Source organism: Lycium barbarum, chromosome 8 (assembly GCF_019175385.1).
Source record: "Lycium barbarum isolate Lr01 chromosome 8, ASM1917538v2, whole genome shotgun sequence".
In the NCBI taxonomy this organism is placed as follows: domain Eukaryota; kingdom Viridiplantae; phylum Streptophyta; class Magnoliopsida; order Solanales; family Solanaceae; genus Lycium; species Lycium barbarum.
In genome coordinates, this window is record NC_083344.1 from 77,694,035 (window position 1) to 77,713,281 (window position 19,247).

The window sequence follows — 19,247 nt, forward strand, 5'->3', positions numbered from 1 at the left end:
GATTTGAGTCCGGGTATCACCAAGTAAGAGTTAGGGAGAAAGATATCCCTAAGACAGCCTTCAGGACAAGATACGGTTATTTTGAGTTCCGGGTAATGTCATTTGGGCTAACTAATGCACCGGCAGTGTTTATGGATTTGATGAACAATGTGTTTAGGCCCTTCCAATGACATCTTGGTATATTCTAGGTCCGAGGCAGAACATGTGGATCATTTGCGTACTATCCTTGGAGTTCTTCGGACTCGAGAGTTGTTCGCAAAGTTTTCCAAATGTGAGTTTTGGTTGAACTCAGTGACATTTTTAGGGCATATTGTTGCAGCCGATAGTATTCGAGTGGATAGTCAAAAGATTGAGGCTGTGAAGACTTGGCCAAGGCCCACGAATCCTACGGAGGTTCGCAGCTTTCTGGGCTTAGCAGGTTATTACAGGAGATTTGTTGAAGGTTTTTCTTCTATTTCTACACCACTCACAAAGTTGACCCAGAAATCGGCAAAGTTTCAATGGACAGATGCTTGTGAGCGTAGCTTCCAAGAGTTGAAAATTAGATTGACTTCCGCCCCAGTCTTGATACTTCCAGAGGGATTGGAAGGATATGTTGTTTATTGCGATGCTTCGGGCATTGGGCTAAGCTGTGTATTGATGCAACATGGCAAAGTGATTGTGTATGCTTCAAGGCAATTGCGGAAACATGAGCAGAATTATCCAACCCATGATTTAGAATTGGCCACAATGGTTCATTCGTTAAAAATATGGAGACATTATTTATATGGTGTCCATGTGGATATTTATACAGATCATAAGAGTCTACAGTATATCTTCAAGCAGAAAGAGTTGAATTTACGGCAACGATGATGGTTGGAATTGCTAAAAGATTATGATGTGGATGTCTTGTATCACCCTAGAAAGGCAAATGTTGTGGCTGATGCTCTTAGCCGTAGATCGATGGGAAGTTTATGTGATGTACAACCAGAGAAGAGAGAAATGGCCTGTGAGCTCCAGCAGCTAGCTAGCCTAGGAGTTCGAGTAGTGGACTCAGGTAGCAGGGCAGCTACTATTCAGAATTAGCAGTCTCGTTGCTAGTAGCAGAAGTGAAAGAGCGACAATACGAAGATTCCATTCTAATGCAGTACAGAGATACACTCCCTCAGAAAGAGGAGTCATCATTTGATATCTGAGGAGATGGAGTTCTTCGATGTAGAGGCAGATTATGTGTTACCAATATGGCAGGTCTATGCCACCAGATTTTGAGAGAAGCTCATTATTCCCGTTATTCTGTCCACCTCGGAGCGACGAAAATGTATCATGACCTTAAGTCTATATATTGGTGGAATGGAATGAAGAAAGATATAGCGGAATTCGTAGCTCAATGTCCCAATTGTCAACAAGTGAAAATCGAGCATCAAAAGCCGGGTGGTTTGTTGCAAGCTATAGAAATCCCAACTTGGAAGTGGGAAGTGATTAACATAGACTTCATTTCAGGCTTACCCCGTTCTAGACGTAAGTATGATTCCATATGGGTGATTGTGGATAGACTCACCAAGTCAGCTCATTTCTTACCAGTCAGAACGACCTATGTGGCAGAAGATTATGCAAGGCTTTATGTTAAGGAGATAGTGAGACTCCATGGTGTTCCAGTATCTATTATCTCTGATAGAGGGACTCAGTTCACAGCCAATTTTTGGAAGTCTTTCTAAGAGGGTCTAGGGACCCAAGTGAGCCTTAGCACGGCATTTCACCCGCTGACCGATGGACAAGCTGAGTGCACCATTCAGACTGTTGAAGATATGTTACGGGCATGTATGATAGATTTTGGGGGAAATTAGGATGATCATTTTCCACTCATTGAATTTGCTTACAATAACAGTTACCATTCTAGCATTCAAATGGCACCGTATGAAGCTTTATATGGGCGAAAGTGTAGGTCCCCAATTGGGTGGTTTGAAATAGGAGAGGCTAGATTGATAGGGCCAGACTTGGTCCAGCAATCCATAGAGAAGGTCAAGCTCATACAAGATCGGTTGTTAGCAGCCCAAAGTCGTCAAAAGTCCTATGCGGATAATCGTCGAAGAGACTTAGAGTTCCAAGTGAAAGATAGGGTATTTTTGAAAGTGTCGCCAAAGAAGGGTGTTATGAGATTTGGCAAAAAGGGGAAGCTTAGTCCTCGATATATTGGGCCTTATGAGATTGTGCGCAAAGTGGTCAAAGTGGCCTATGAATTAGATCTACCTCCGGATTTGGAGTCAGTCCATCCAGTTTTCCATGTCTCGATGCTTCGAAAATGTGTTGGACATCCTACTAAGATCGTGCCAATAAGTGATGTCCAAGTGATAGAAAAGTTGATTTATGAAAAGGTACCCATATCCATACTAGATAGGCAAGTACGGAGGCTTAGAAACAAAGAGGTGGCCTCAGTTAAGGTTTTATGGAAAAGCAGTAAATGAGAAGAAATGACATGGGAAGCGGAAGAAAGTATGCGATCCAGATACCCGCATTTATTTCAGCCCTTGGAAGAGATCCAAGATGAGACGTCGAGATTTTAAGGTGTGTATGTTTTCCTTTTATGCTTTTGGGTCGTGTGTGGCCAAATTCTATTGCTATTATGTTGTGGCCCTGTGAGGCATTGTTATTATGCGTTGTTGTGATAGGATGGTAGTGCCATGTTATAGGCGAGACTCTGCCGAATTTTTTATAGAATCCCCGAGGACTTTAACATTCGAGGACGAATGTTCTTAAGAGGGGAAGAATGTTACACCTAGGAAAAATCCTCTGTTGTTGCACAAGTGAATGAACTAGTGAGGAGTACAAGTATACGATATTTCTATGAGTATGAAAAGACATTGATGACCCTAAGTAACATTCAAAAGGCGATTGCAATAAGAGATAGGTTATGCTCCATGAGGACTATCAATAGATTCTAAAAATGTGGAAAGTTGCAGATTTGCACTTTGGCCAGTTGAACGTAAAATGAAATACGGACCGTAAAGTGGTATACGGCCCGTAAACTGCCATGTCGTATTTCAACTTCCAAAACTTCAACTTTCTGCCAAATGATCAAATGGTCAAATGCGATTTGGAATACGGACCGTAAATCGAAATACGGGCCGTAAACCGTGATCATAAATCACCATGACTCCAACATACCTTTCTGGTTCTGTTATGCTTAAATATGACCACAAAATACGGCCCGTAAACTAGAATAAGGACCGTAAACTGGGTTTACGACCACTGTGCACGTTCGACGACTGTTCATTTCAGATCAGATTTTGGGTTATTAAAAAGGGGACCAAGTTTATTATTTCATTTCATTTCACTTCTACATGACACCCATTCTCTCTAAAACAACTCTCTACATAAATTCCATAAGAATGCAAGGATATTTGGTGATCAACAACATAAACTAAGTGAATCTAGTAAAAGGAAGCCCATTAAGGATCATACAAGTCAAGAAATCTCATTGGTGATAAACTAGGGTTTTGCTCAAGTGGAGTATTATCAACCAAAGCTTGTTCCTACGACATCTAAGGTAAGATTTATGATGTTTCTATGTTGTTTAAGGTATTTAAGAGTTGAAATACTTGGATTGTAGAGAGGTATGGCAAAATGGGTCATGAATGTGGAATAGTGCCATTTTGAGTAACAGTTTGAATTGAGTTGTGAGTCTTGATGTATTGTGATGTAAATATGTTATAAATGATGTTGAGAACATGAGATGAACAATGTAAGTGAATGGACTTAGTCGTGTGTTATAGCCATGGATATGGGTGATTGAAGGTAAACTAAGAAATGTGGATAATGTGGATGAATAATGACTATGATTATTGGTATTTTGAATGTATTATTGACGTTTAGGAGTTGATATACGTTATGGAGGAATGTCGTATAAATAGAGGAGATGCTGTCCGATTTTCTCTAGTTTTGGTCATATATGCTAGCTATCGATTCTAATGATAGTATGACTTTAATGAAGGTAGAAACGCTAGCATTGGAGGAGAACGCGCAAGTGTGAAATAGTTGAACGGAAAAGGTATGTAAGGCTAACCCTTCTTTCATAAGGCATGGTTCTTCGACCAAATATCAAAATTATCTATAACACTATAATATTCTTCAAATTATTGATCTTCCGAGCTAGTAAGATCACGATTCTTGATACGCCACGATCATACAAAGTTCCTCGTATGACGAGTAAGCCTATAAAGATATGTGTGACGAATGAGAATAATAGTAATGAGGATATTGATGACGACTAAAATGGTAATAGTGAGGATGATAATGATGACGATGATGATAGTAATGATAATAGTAAAGATGCTTATAAGCTATATGTATGTATGCCCTTGTATGGCTACTATGAAACACCGAGCTTATATGGCCGGGTAGTATATGTATAGATGTATATGTATGTATGTTTACGTAACGCGCGCACACCACTGCAGTTGGGTATGGATGACATTGAGCCTTGGCAGGGCCAAGTATATGTAACACTGATCCTTGGTTGGCCAGGTATGTATGATCACCGAGCCTAGCCATGGTCGGGTACGTGAAACACCGAACCTTCGGGGTTGGGTATGTTATGTAAATGCTTTGTATATGATATGATTATGTATATAATATGAATACGAGTATGAATACAAATATGATACGATATGAATGTGAATAAAGGCATGTATACGAACACGAGTACAAATATGGAACGGATATGATTTGGATGTAAGTATCCAAATACGCATTAGAACCGGGAAATCCTATGAAAGGCAAGTAAGTGCCTATGACGATGATATCACCATCTCCCATCTTGTGCTATTTTCTTATGTTGTTCATTATGATTCTATATTGATATTGACTATGCTTTACATACTCAGTACATTATTCGTACTGACGTCCTTTTGTTTGTGGACGCTGCGTCATGCCCGCAGGTGCACAGGGAGACAGGCTTGATCCATAGCCACATTCTCAGAGACTATATAGCAGAGCTCCACTTCATTCGGAGCTGTAGCTTTTGGGTACTTATTCTTTTGTGTACATAAATATGGGCATAGCGGGGTCCTGTCCCGCTTATGTGATATGTTATACTCTCCTTAGAGGCTCGTAGACATGTGTATATGGTTAGATATGTCTAGCCTTGTCGGCCTATATTTTTTGCATCATTTTGATAGCCTTGTCGGCTCATGTATATTGATGTGGCACAGATGCCAATGATGATATAAAGACATTGTTGTCCAATGGGACTAGCTTGATGAATGAATAGAAGTATGTTAAAATATGTGGCTCACCTAGGTGTAAGTATAAGTGTAAGCCAAGGGGTGCCCAGGTGGGCTAGCACCGGGCGCTCGTCACGACCCTCTAGACGGGTCGTGACACAGGATGAGGAGAATATGGAATGGAATATCATGCATATATCAAAAGAAGCAAATTTGTCCCCAAAGATGATCAGCAACTTGAAGAGTAATGTCAAAGCCAAGGCTGGTAAGAATAACAAAGGGCAAGCTCTTCCCATCAGACAATTATCTAAGAGGCTTGCAACCTATAAATCAATCCCTAGATGATGAATAAAGCTTTAGTTTGGAATATTAGATGAGTCAAAGCTCAACAAGCTTTTGAGAGATTGACTAATCTTAATAGAAGACATCATTACTGTTTTATAGGTCTGATGGAACCCTTTTAGGATTCATCAGATTTGGACATGTTTAGAAGAAGAATTGGACATCATTCTGCTTTTGCTAATTTCTCTGAAAAAATATTGTTGTTTCTTATAGAAGAATTAGTGGTTAGTATTATTGAAGATCATGCCCAACGTCTTACAGTAAAACTAGTTCATCAGCATATTGTCTTGGAGTTTTTAGTCACCGTAGTGTTTGCTTCTTGTGATGCAACTAAAAGAAAGGATCCATGGGAGTCTTTGAATCAGTTAGCAAGTTTATATCAAGTACCCTGGCTTGTGGGAGGTGATTTCAATGCTGTTATTTTTGATGAAGAGAAGCTAGGGGGTCTGCCAGTGTATTTTCAAGAAACATAAGATTTTGCCCATTGCATTGCTACATGTGGGCTATATGACATGGGATATATTGGTAGTACTTTTACATGGTGGAATGGTAGAGCAGATGAGGCAATTATTTTTAAGAGATTGGATAGAGTACTTTGTAATCAAAAGATGATGGATAAATATCCTCAAATGACTGTGACTCATCTGATTAAAAAGGGTTCAGATCATGCTCCTCTTGAGTTGAAAGTTTCTACAATAAGTGAAAGAATCATAAAACCATTTAAGTTTCTGAATTTTTGGCATCTTTCATAAGTGGCGTCACTTGAAGAGGTGATTGTGGCTCATAAGGCACAATTTGAAGCTGATCATTCTACACAAAATAGAGCTATGCTACATAAGGTGCAGGCAGAACTTAATAGATATCTACATTTAGAAGAGGAGTATTGGAAACAGAAGGCTGGTTTGAAATGGTTTGAAGAAGGAGAAAGGAGCACTAAGTTCTTTCATTCTTATGTGAATGGCAGAAGGAAAAAGCTTAGATTGACTTCTATACAAAATGAGAATTGTGACTGGTTAACCTCAAAGCAAGACATTGTAGATGAAGCAGTGAGATTCTACAGTAGACAGTTTTCTGCAGACAAAATTCCTGAAGATTTTGATCCTTTGATGCATATTCCTAACATAATTACTAGTGAACATAACCAGAAATTGATGGAACTGCGAAGTGAAGAGAAAATTAAAGCAACAATATTTGGGTTGAATGGGGACAGTGCAAATGGACCTGATGGTTTCACAGCACTGTATTTTCAAAACTACTGGGATATAGTGAAGGATGATACTATAAATATGGTCAGGGCTTTCTTTGTTAGAAATAAGCTTCCTAAGTTCATTACACATACAAACTTGGTGCTTTTTCCTAAGAAGGATAATGTAGAATCTTTTTCTGATCTTAGGCCAATAAGTTTGAGTAATTTCAGAAACAGATCATTTCAAGACTACTACATGACATATTGGTTCAAGTTCTGCCTTTGTTGATATCTAAGAATCAAGCTGGTTTTGTGAAGGGTAGCATTGTGAAGAATGTTTTATTAACTCAAGAGATTGTGAGAGACATTGCCAGGAGAACTAAATTAGCTAACATGGTTGTTAAGCTGGAGATGATGAAAGCTTATGATAGAGTCTCATGGTTGTTTCTAACAAAAGAGCGTAGAAGCTTTGGATTCAGTGAGATTATTATTGATATGGTGTTCAGATTGGTATCCAACAATTGGTATTCAGTACTGCTAAATGGGAAATCACATGGGTTTTTCAAATCTTCCAGAGTTGTTAAACAAAGAGACCCACTCTCCCCTACATTGTTTTCACCATCCAATTTCACCAAGTTGTGCGAGTACCTACCTTTCCCACCTCGGTAGGCGAACCCTTAACTCAATATTCACAAATAAAAATAGAAAATAGCGAAAGAAGTAAAATGGCGAAAGTCTCACAATTATAATATATTATAAATAAGAAAATGTGGAAGTAAATGAAATCCTCCCCAGTATCTAGTCTGGTCATACAAGAGCATCTAACTAAAATCTACTAGTCTTGTATATCAATAATACAACAAGTCCGAATATATCTCGGAATAGGAATTAAGACATAAATAAGAAGAATCTTCAAGGCGGCGGACGACTCGTGCTCACCCTGTAGACTCTAGGCAATTCTCGGAGCGACTTTCAGCCACGAGAAACAGAAGTAGATCCAACTTGGAATTATACATTCATAAAATAATGCAACAAGTGCAGGTCAGTACAAAACCACAGTACTGGTAGGTATCATCGGCCAACTAAGTATAGCTAACATAATTCAGAGAATAAAGCAAGATAGGCAGATAAATCAACAACTATAAGTCAAACATAATCGGAACCAAGTACACATCATCTCCTAAGTAAAGCATCTACACCCAAATGTGCCAGTCTCAATATGTCCGATCTGAAACCAACAAATCTCGTAAAACACCAAATCATCTCTATATAAGCCATGGTGCAATGCAATGCAATAATGTCTGAATACAAACGCAATGCCATGCAATGCTGTGTGCACATGTACTCCGGACGGAGTACCTCCACGTCTCGGTAGCACAACCAAAGGTGACTCGCGAAGTCTAAGTGCCACTCATCTCGGATCTTTGCCCAACAGACAGACGAGACTCCGAATCTTTTCCCACGGAGGGTTCTCACCAGCACCAACCTGGGGGACCCATGGAGTCCATGCACTCACTTAATCCATGAATCCGGAACGAACATCGAATATCAGACTTTCACGTCACTCAAGTAAAAACTGAGCCCAGCTCATCACAATGTTTCATCAAGTATCATCAATGTATCAACAATGTATTATGAATGGATGAGAATGCGTGCAATGTATGTGTCATCATCAATAATTAAATCGATATCACAAGTACCAAACATGGGTACGCCAATAACATCATGAAAGACTACATAAGTCATATAGAACTCTATCCTCGTATCAGCATCAACAAGTAAGATACCGCAATAGCATATTAAAGATGGAGCGATATTTTCCAATATCTACTGTTAACACATGGCATCAAGCCAACACAATAGAACAATCAATTCACAACACAACGGGGTGGCTAGCCCCAATAAAACAACAGGACCCAACCTAAGGCAATATCCAACCCAACATCATACCCAAAGGTTTACATGCTGTGTCCGACAATATCATCTAAATATATGCTTCGCTACACGAAGTCTCACCAAAGGTAAGCCATAACCTACCTGGATGGATGAACAACAAACACCAACAATCACTCTTTAGCCTTGCCCTTCCACTGAGCCTCAAGATCAAGAAAGTCTAGGCATATTCAAAATCTAGATTAGAAATCATGAAGATCGATACTAATATTGCTAACATTTAATTTAGGTCAAAACCTAACCCTATAATTTGGGGAACTGGGCCCCACAAGGACAAAATGGGAAATTCGAGGGTAAAATATAAAATTAAACACTAGGTGATCAAAACCCATCAACTAATTGCTAAATTAACTCAACGATCTACCTAATTTCGAAATTCAAGCAAAACCCCCAACTTTGGGTGTAAACCCTAACTCTTTGATTCAAGGATTCAACACTAATAATGGAAGATATATGATTAACAACCTTAGATACATCATAATCTAGTATAAACCCAACCAACAAATCTTGATTTAGAACCCTAGTTGAAATATCCATTAAACCCACTTTAAATCTTTCATTACTAAGGGATTAATAAGAAAAGAGAGATTCTAAGATGATTAGGAACAAGGAATTAGTAAAGAGGTTAGCAAGACTTATCACCAAGAGTTTTCTCCAAGAACCTTCTCAAACAGTCCCCAAGAGCTGAAATTTTGAAATAGTAATAAATGATAGACTAAGGGCTTTTTAATACACACTTAATGAAATAACAGGCCCGATACCGCCACGGCAGCATCGGGGCCGCCATGGCACCATGGCCCCATGGCCCCAGCGCCTTCCCAACCCATCGTGATGGTCTAGGCCATCCCACCGCAACAGCGGTGCCACTGGGACGGCACTAGTGCCGCTCTGGCGGACACCGGCTATTAGAAACCCAAATATTTTTCTAAGTCTCAACAGAAATCCCGAATCACTCCCGAGGCCATCTGCTCACAAACCACATGCACAAATCCACATAAAAACACGTTACGAACGCACTCGTGGCCTCTGAATTTCCAATGGAGGTCTAGTTGACCGAGTCAACCCCCGATACCTCATTTCCAACTTCCTAACCAAAGTCCCAAAATGCATCCGAGTGCATTAGGAACTGCACCAGATATACACACAAGTTCTAAACAACCATCAAGGACTCTCGGAATCGACAAATTTCTGAAAAAGGTCATTTACCCAAAAGTCAACTTTGAGTCAACTCTTTTTCACTTTAAGGATAAATTTCATAAAAAGGTCACCCGAATCCAGTCTAGAAACCTCGGGAAGCATGTCAGCAATCCCCTTAAGTCAAAAGTGAGCTAACGAAGCTCGGGAAAGGGTCAAAAGGGCCAAAATGCAATAATGACCCGTTACAATTGTTTATCATCTCAGCAGAAGTTTTATCTAGAAGCCTCAATGATTTATTGGAGAAATCAGAATTCAGACCTTATGACATGCCCAAATGGAGTCCTCTTATCAATCATCTGTCACATGCAGATAACACTATCTTATTCTTGTTTGCAGAGAAGAAGTCAATAAAGTTGATGATGAAGACTGTCAAGGAATATATGAAGACTGTTCTAGTCCGTTTGTTAATTTGAACAAAAGTGCTTTCTATGTTCATCATAAGGTTTCTTCTCAGATGATCAGAAGTATTTTGGACACTACTAATATCAGAAAAGGCACTTTTACTTTTACTTATCTTGGGTGCCCAATATACTATGAGAGAAATAAGATTGCTTATTATGATGGAATTCTAAAGAAAATTTGGAACAGGATTCAATCTTGGCAAGGGAAGTTATTATCTTATGGTCAAAGAGCAGTATTGATTTCTAATGTCCTGCAGAGTATGCCAATGCATCTCTTATCATCAATGAGCCCTCCCATTGGTGTTATTAGACTTATTCATAGAATGCTTGCTAGATTCTTTTTGAGTTACAACACAGAAACCAGAAGTAGGCATTGGGCTAAATGAAAGGATCTATGTTTACCAAAGGAAGAAGGTGGTTTGGGGTTCAGATTAATTTTTGATGTGTCACATGCTTTGCTTTGTAAGCTCTTGTGGAATCTCAGAACAAGTCCTTCATTATGGGCTTCATATATTATAAACAAGTACTGCAAAAAACTACATCCAATCATAGCACATGCTAAAGATGCTTCCATTGTTTGGAAAAAATTATTACTTTAAGAGACTTGGTGGAACACCAGATTTGGTGGAAAGTTAAATAAGGGGATGCTAGTTTTTGGTTTGATAATTGGACCTCCTTAGGTTCTTTGTACTTTGTCGTGCCAGACATTAGTACTGAAGATGAGATTGAGGTAAAACAATTCAGCAAAAGAGGAGAATGGGATGTGCAGGCTTTGAAGGATCTTTTTCCTGAGGATACTATTCATGTTACACCTCGTACTTTCGTATGTTGAGTTTCGTCATGAGTTGGTCATTATAGATTTGGAGAGTGGGATTATCTCTGAGGTTTTATGATATTAGACATGTTCATCTTGTGTATACGAGGGTTGAAGTTCATGTTTTGTATGTGTTGGAAGGATTAGAGGTTAAACGAATCGATGAGAATATGTTTCGATAAAAGTTGGGATTTACGATGAGGTTTACGAACTGTATATAGGTATAAACACCGTAATTTTTGTTGGAGCCCCGCCGTATTTTGATAACAGTGGGGGGAGCCACTATTGGTGATTTATAGTCAACATATACGGATTGTATATGATTTATGGTCCGTATATGAGGACAGTATATCTGAGGTGGTGGCAGCTTCTTTTGGTATATAAATCGTATCCTCTTCATTTCAATTCATTTCCTTCATTTACACAGAACCTCTACACCCCTAGAAACCCTCTCCAACATAAGTAATTAACCCCCAAGTGAAGTTAAGGAATTAAAGTGAGAATCAAGTGGCAAATACTTTCGGATTGTTGTTGAAGTGTATTTCTTCCTCTTCTAGTAGATTTAAGGGATACATCCAAGTGAAGTAATCTTGGAATTGGTGTTTTCTTGAGTTTTGAGGTAATAATTCATCTTATTTCCATGTTTATGAGTTTGTTTAGTGATTATACAATATATTGAAGGGAAAAAGTTGGAGGAAAATGTTCCAATGTGAAAGTCCTGTCTTGAGCCATGTTGTTATTGTATGTATAGTAGTTGATGTTGAGGTTATGTTGGAATTGTTGTACTTGACGTATTTGGAAGAATGAGGTGTATAAAGTATCATATACGAAGTGTATATTGCGTTGTTTCCTGTATATCTTTAAATGTTGTTGATGTGAGTTTAAACGAGGCTTATATGAGGTTGTTCTGGTTGTTGTTGGCTGTTGGACGTGTTGCGGTGGTTAAGAAATAGGAACAAAGTCTGTCTGTTACATTTTAGAATCGATTTATCGTTTGATATACGTGATATACTAGTACCATCTAAGTTTGTAAATGCATTCCTTTATTATAGGATTGGAGTGCTAGTACGACAAGCTCGTTGTGGGATTGTGTTGATGACTTCAGGTATGTTAAGGCTAACCTCCCTTCTTTGTGCATGACCTAGATGAACAGAACATAAACGTAATGTTACTCCATACCTATTCTATTCTTAGTAGCTAGAAGTCTCCATGTTGCTCCATGATCAGATAGTATTGCTTCCCGAAAGTCAATTCAAGATTAGTCCCATAATATTAATCGGAGATGTAATGACCTTACGTCACTCCGACAGACTCGAAATGTATCTTATCATACTTATGCATCTATATATATATATATTGTGATGATGATTTCCCACAGAGGCCGATGGCATTATATACGCATATATGTATGTACGACGGTGTCATATAGGCACCATTGATCAGTTGGCTAGGATAATGATGCCCACAGAGGTTTGGGCAGGCGTTACATATGCATATATATGTATGAACAAGTGTTGTATATGTATATATATAGTACTTATGCATATCATGGCCCTCAGAGGTAATTCAGATATATAGGTTGTATCTATTTATCCTTTGTCGCTCTTATGTCGCCTTTATGTTACTTTCATGCCTTACATACTCAGTACTTTATTCGTACTGACGCCCCTTTCGCCCGGGGGATGCTGTGTTTCATGCTCGTAGGTCCAGGTAGATAGGGTGACGGTCTACATCAGTAAGTTTCCTATGCAGCTGATATTGGGGCACTCCACTTGTCTCGGAGTTGCTATCGGGTCTTGGTATGGTATTTTGTTGTACATAAGGGTATAGCGGGGCCCTGTCCCGACCTTATTATGTTATGTACTCTAGTAGAGGCTTGTAGACAGATGTAATACAGTTAGATGTTGTATGGCCTTCTTAGCCTGTATTTTTTTGTACAGATGTCCATGGCAGCCTTGTCGGCTCGTACTATCATGTCCAACCTGTTTATGTATATATGTCCTTTTGGACCCTATCCCTTTCCAGTTTATTTGCCATATGAGTTAGCAGGTTATCGTATGATGACCCTCGTGGTCCACCCTTATTTATGATTATGTTATGAAAGTATGTCTAGTGGTGCTCGACAAGTAAGGCCTGGGTACCCATCATGACCCTCTGATTTGGGTCATGAAAAACTTGGTATCAGAATAGTTCTGTCCTAGGGTTGTCTACATGTTGTGTCTAGTAGAATCTTTTTTATGGGTGTGTTGTAAACCACACTTATAAATAGACGGTTGCAGGGCATTTAGGATGGTTGTCCTTCTTTCTTACCTTAGATCGTGTGATAGAGCCGTGTTATAAGAATTTATTTTCTAACAACGTATTCTGGTATTAGCGATGCCTATGACAAGGAAAGCTTCAGCTAGCCAGAGGGGCAAAGCTATAGCAGATGAGGGTACCACTCGAGTACCACCAGTAGATGTGGGCCAGCGTGAGTCGCAGAGCGAGGCCCCATCTCAGACTGCGCCCGCTCTAGAGGAGCTCAGAAGGGCAGTAGCTACGGCACCCCCAGTTCCTCCACCTGATACACTTGGCCAGGAGATGCGAGATGTTATTCGACTATTGACTCGATTAGCGGCCGCTCAGGCCCAGCGTCAGGGCATGAGTGTGGGTTATGCTAATAGGGTTGTTAGTGCCATGGTTCGGTACTTTATCAATTTGGACCCTCCAGTATTTTCAGGATCGGATCCAGTTGAGGACCCGTAGAATTTTATAGATCAGAAGCAGAGGACATTAAGGGTAATGTATGCTTCTGACACTGAGTCAGTAGAGTTAGCTTCCTACCGTTTGCGGGATATTGTCGTTCAGTGGTATGAGTCTTGGGAGTTGTCCAGAGGAACTAATGCACCTCCAGTAGTGTGGCAGGAGTTCATGGAGGCTTTTCTCAGACACTATCTGCCAATGGAGACCCGACGGGCTCGAGTTGTTAAATTTCTGATTCTACGCAGGGGAATATGAGTGTTCGGGGGTACAATCTTTGCTTTGACTCATTAGCCAAGTATGCTCCCATGATTGTAGCCGAGATGGAGGATTAGGTACATCGGTATTTATTGGACTTGGACCGCACTTGCTTAATTATTGTATGACGGCCTCACTTCAGGAGGGTATGGATATTGCTCGTATTCAGGCGTATGCTCAGGGCTTAGAGGAGCGTAAGCAGTAGCAGCAAGCCGATCAGGATCGTGATAGAGGTCAAAATTAGAGGGCTAGGTCGACAGGTTCTGCTGGAGACTTCCGGGGTGGTCATAGACAGTAGTTTCGTAGGCGTCCAGCCTATCCAGCAGGTAGTGCGCCTCCATAATTTCCAGGGCTGAGGTTCGATCAATCCACTTATTCTGAATCAGGCCATAGTTGCAGGGCTTCTGGTTCACAGTACAGGGGTGAATCTAGCCAGACAAGGCCGTCTCTACCACGGTGCGCTCAGTGTGGTAGGTTGCACGCCGGATAGGGTCGTTTGGTTTCAGATGTGTGTAATAATTATGGCTATCCAGGTCATATTATGTGAGATTGTCCGGCGAGGGGTGGTGAAGATTTAGTTCAGCCAACAGGATGTGCAGCTAGTTCTTCGTTATCAGTACGCCCTCCTAGGCAGGGTTCTCAGCTATCAGCTAGCTGTGGTAGAGGTAGAGGTTGAGCGTCTAGCTCGAGCAGTCCTCAGAACCGTATTTATTCATTGGTTGGTCGACAGGATCTCGAGTCATCACCTAATATTGTTACAGGTATACTATCAGTCTCCTCCCATGACGTTTATGCATTGATAGACCCAGGTTCTACTTTATCATATGTCACACCTTTTATTGCTGATAAGTTTGGGATAGAACCGAAAATGATTAAGCCTTTCGAGGTGTCTACACCAGTTAGGGATCTAGTGATAGCTAGACGAGTATACAGGGATTGTGTAGTTATAATTTATAATTGTCATACCGTAGTAGACTTGATCGAGTTGGATATGGTAGACTTTGACGTTATTATGGGCATGGACTGGTTGGTTTCTTGTTATGCTAACGTTGATTGTAGAAGATGGTTCGGTTTCAATTTTAGGGAGAGCCAGTTCTGGAATGGAAAGGTAATACAACCTCACCGAGGGATAGGTTTATTTCCTATCTCAGGGCAAGGAAGATGATTGCAAAGGAGCGGTCGAAAAATTACTGGAGAAGGACTTTATCATACCAAGTACGTCACCGTGGGGAGCACCAGTGTTGTTCGTAAGAGAGAAAGATGGGTCACTGCGAATGTGTATCAACTATAGGCAGCTGAATAAAGTGACGATTAAGAAAAAGTATCCACTTCCGAGGATAGATGATTTATTCGATCAGTTGCAGGGTGCCAAATACTTCTTGAAGATAGACTTGAGGTCAGGTTATCATCAGTTCAGGGTCAAAGATGAAGATATTCCAAAGACAGCATTCAGGACCAGATATGGTCATTTTGATTTTCTTGTGATGTCTTTTGGGTTGATTAATGAACCGGCAGTATTTATGGATTTGATGAACAACATATTTAGACCCCTCTTAGATCTGTTCGTGATTATGCTTGTCAATGATATTCTAGTCAATTCTCAATAAGAGACTGAGCATGCGGATCGTTTGCGTGCTGCACTCATAATTCTTCAAGATCAGAAGTTGTATGCGAAGTTCTCTAAATGTGAATTCTGGTTGAACTCCGTGGCTTTCCTCAGGCATATTGTATCAGATGAAGGCATTGGTGTTGATACTCTGAAGATAGAGGCCGTGAAGACTTGGGCTAGACCCATGACACCAACGGAGGTTCATAGCTCTCAGGGGTTGGCTAGATATTATAGGATATTTGTAGAGGGCTTCTCTTCCTTCTCAGCATCACTGATGAAGATGAGTCAGAAAGCAGCTAATTTCCAGTGGACAGACGCTTGTGAGCGGAGTTTTCAAGAGTTGAAGGCCAGATTGACTTCAGTGCCGGTGCTGGCACTTCCAGAGGGATCAGAGGGTTATTGTATCTATTGTGACGCTTCGGGCGTCGAATTGGGTTGTGTATTGATGCAGCACGGTAAGGTTATTACTTGTGCTTCGAGGCAGCTGAGGAAGCACGCGAGAACTATCCGACCCATGACTTGGAGTTAGCTGCTGTGATTCATGCACTTAAGATTTGGAGGCATAATTTATATGCTGTCCATGTTGATGCTTACACAGATCATAAGAGGCTTCAGTATATCTTTAAGCAGAAATAGTTAAAATTACGTCAGAGGCGATGATTGGAGCTGTTGAAGGATTACAATGTTAACATTCTATACCATCCAGGGAAGGCAAATATGGTAGTCGATGCCGTTAGCCACAAATCTATAGGTAGTTTGTCTTACTTGCGGGCAGAGAAAAGGGAATTAGCTCATGAGCTTCACCAGTTAGCCAGCCTAGGAGTTCTATTACTGGACTCAGGCGATGTAGCAGTTACAGTTCAAGATATAACAACATCACCCTTAATAGCTGAGGTTAAGGAACACCAGTATGAGGATCCTACCTTGGTTTTGTACAGGGAGGCAGCTCTATTGACGGAGAAGTCACCATTTGATATCACTAGAGATTGAGTCCACAGATATCAAGGCAGATTGTGTTTTCCCGCTATTGCAGGGTTACACTAACAGATTATGGCGGAGGCTTATTATTCCCGCTATTCTATTCATCGAGGGTTAGAAAAGATGTACCATGATGTCAAAGAGATTTACTGGTGGAATGGTATGAAGAAGGATATAGCGAGTTCATGGCCCAATGCCCTAATTGTCAGCAAGTAAAAGTTGAGCATCAGAAGCCTGGTGGATTGTTGTAAGATATAGAGATTCCGACTTGAAAATAGGAGGCGATTAATATGGATTCATTATAGGCTTGCCTCATTCTCAGCGCAGATTTGATTCGATATGGGTGATTGTTGATAGACTTATAACGTCAGCATATTTTCTACCCGTCAGGACAACTTGTTCTGCTGAAGATTACGCGAAGTTTTATATTAAGGAGATAGTGCGACATCATGTTGTTCCATTATCTGTTATTTCAGACAGAGGTGTACATTTTACAGTTAACTTCTAGAGATCCTTCCAGAAGGGATTGGGGACACAGGTAAACCTTAGTACAACATTTCATCCCCAGACAGACGGACAGGCTGAGCATACTATTCAAATGCTCGAAGATATGCTTCGAGCATGTGTGTTAGATTTTTGAGGTAGCTGGGATGACCATTTGCCGCTTATTGAGTTTGCGTACAATAACAACTATCATTCTAGCATTCAGATGGCCCCGTATGAGGCCCTCTATGGGCGGAAGTGTAGATCTCCTATTGGATGGTTTGAGGTTGGAGAATCCTGATTATTAGAACCTGAATTGGTCCGACTGGCGGTAGAGAAAGTTCAGCTCATTTAAGAGAGATTATTATCCGCTCAGAGTCATCAGAAGTCTTATACAGATAATTGATAACGAGACTTGGAGTTCTAGGTAGATGACTGGGTGTTCCTGAAGGTGTCGCCTATGAAAGGCGTCATGAGATTTGGTAAGAAGGGAAATCTTAGCCCTAGGTACATCGAGCCTTATAGGATTATGCGTAGAATAGGCCAAGTAGCCTATGAGTTAGATTTACCCTCAGACTTAGAATTCGTACATCCGGTCTTCCATGTTTCCATGCTCCACAAGTGCATCGGCTATCCTTTCAGAGTAGTACCCGTAGATCATGATTAGGTTAATGAGCAGTTATCATACGAGAAAGTTCTTGTTGCCATTATGGACCGTCAGGTTCGTAGATTGCGAACCAAAGATGTAGCTTCTGTAAAGGTACTCTAGAGGAATAATAATACAGAGGAGATGACTTGGGAAGCCGAGGAAGATATGAAGTCTAGATATCCTCATTTATTTTCGATCCCAGAGCAGGTTCAGGCTACGATACCATCATCTTCAGATATGCACTATATTGTTAGTTGCTTTCGTTGCTCAGTGGGGCCATTGTTGTCATTGATTGTTGTAGCCTTATGTGGCATTACACTGTATTGTTGGGCTATGTGGCAGGTTGGTAGTAGTGTGATTAAGAGGAGACTCTGCCAAAATTTATGTAGACTTCTGAGAGTTTAACATTCGAGGACGAATATTTCTAAGGGGGAAAGGGTGTTACACCTCGTACTATCGTACGTTGAGTTTCGTCATGAGTTGGTCGTTATAAATTTGGAGAGTGGGATTATCTTTGAGGTTTTATGAGATTGCACATGTTCATCTTGCGTATACTAGGGTTTAAGTTCATGTTTTTTATGTGTTGGAAGTATTAGAGGTTAAACGAATCGAAGGGAATACGTTTTGACGAAAGTTGAGATTTACGGCGGGGTTTACGGACCGTATATAGGTATAAAAACCGTATTTTTGGTTGGAAGCCCACTTTATTTTAATAACAATAGGGGTGAGCTACTGATGGTGATTTACGGTCCGTATATGAGGAATGTATATCTGAGGCGGTGGCAGCCTCTTTTGGTATATAAATCGTATCCTCTTCATTTTAATTCGTTTCTGTTACATCTTGGAAATTTCATGTCGTTGCATGATGAGTAAACTAACGCAAGCCTAAAAGACCATATGAAGCACTTATAAGGTTAAGAACGTTATCCAACAATTCCAAGTATGTACCTTAAGGTTTTAGGGTCATATGAAGCGGCGGAAGTAAGTTTGTTGAAAGATTGGAATTTGAGTCATGGTTTGGGAAGATTTCATATCATTTGAGTTATACATTGCTTAGATTTACCTTGAGTGGGAGCTATAGGGCCCTTTAGATTGTTAATGAAGTTTTATACAAGTGCCAAGAAGGTTCCATAAGGATTGGAGGTTAAACGAATCGAAAAGAATGCATTTCCGCAAAATCGGAAAAAATAGGGCAATGTGAGGTCACACACTCAGTGTGCTGAGCCGCACACTGGTCGCCAACTTTCCAAATTGGCTGGCCTCACTACCCAATATCCTCCCTTGGGAGATGAGGGGAGGTGCGGTCGCTGTTACACCTCGGAATTTCTGGATGTGTTGCCTTGTGGATAGGCTAGTGTGAGCTTAGAATGATTATGAAATCCTTATGAGATTAAAGGAAGTATTAGATAGCTTAAGGTGCATGCTATAAGATTTCGAGTC

The 19,247-nt window shown here is 40.4% G+C and overlaps 1 protein-coding gene across 1 annotated transcript; it reads left to right on the plus strand.

Annotated features, from left to right (window-relative positions):
• The first annotated feature begins 6,052 nt into the window (after positions 1-6,052).
• LOC132607892 (uncharacterized) lies at positions 6,053-13,836 on the plus strand. The gene is made up of 6 exons (XM_060321972.1): positions 6,053-6,239; positions 6,294-6,829; positions 6,958-7,370; positions 10,213-10,643; positions 10,958-11,092; positions 13,466-13,836. Exons 1-6 carry the CDS (start codon positions 6,053-6,055, stop codon positions 13,834-13,836), a joined length of 2,073 nt encoding a protein of 690 aa, XP_060177955.1.
• The last annotated feature ends 5,411 nt before the right edge of the window (positions 13,837-19,247 follow it).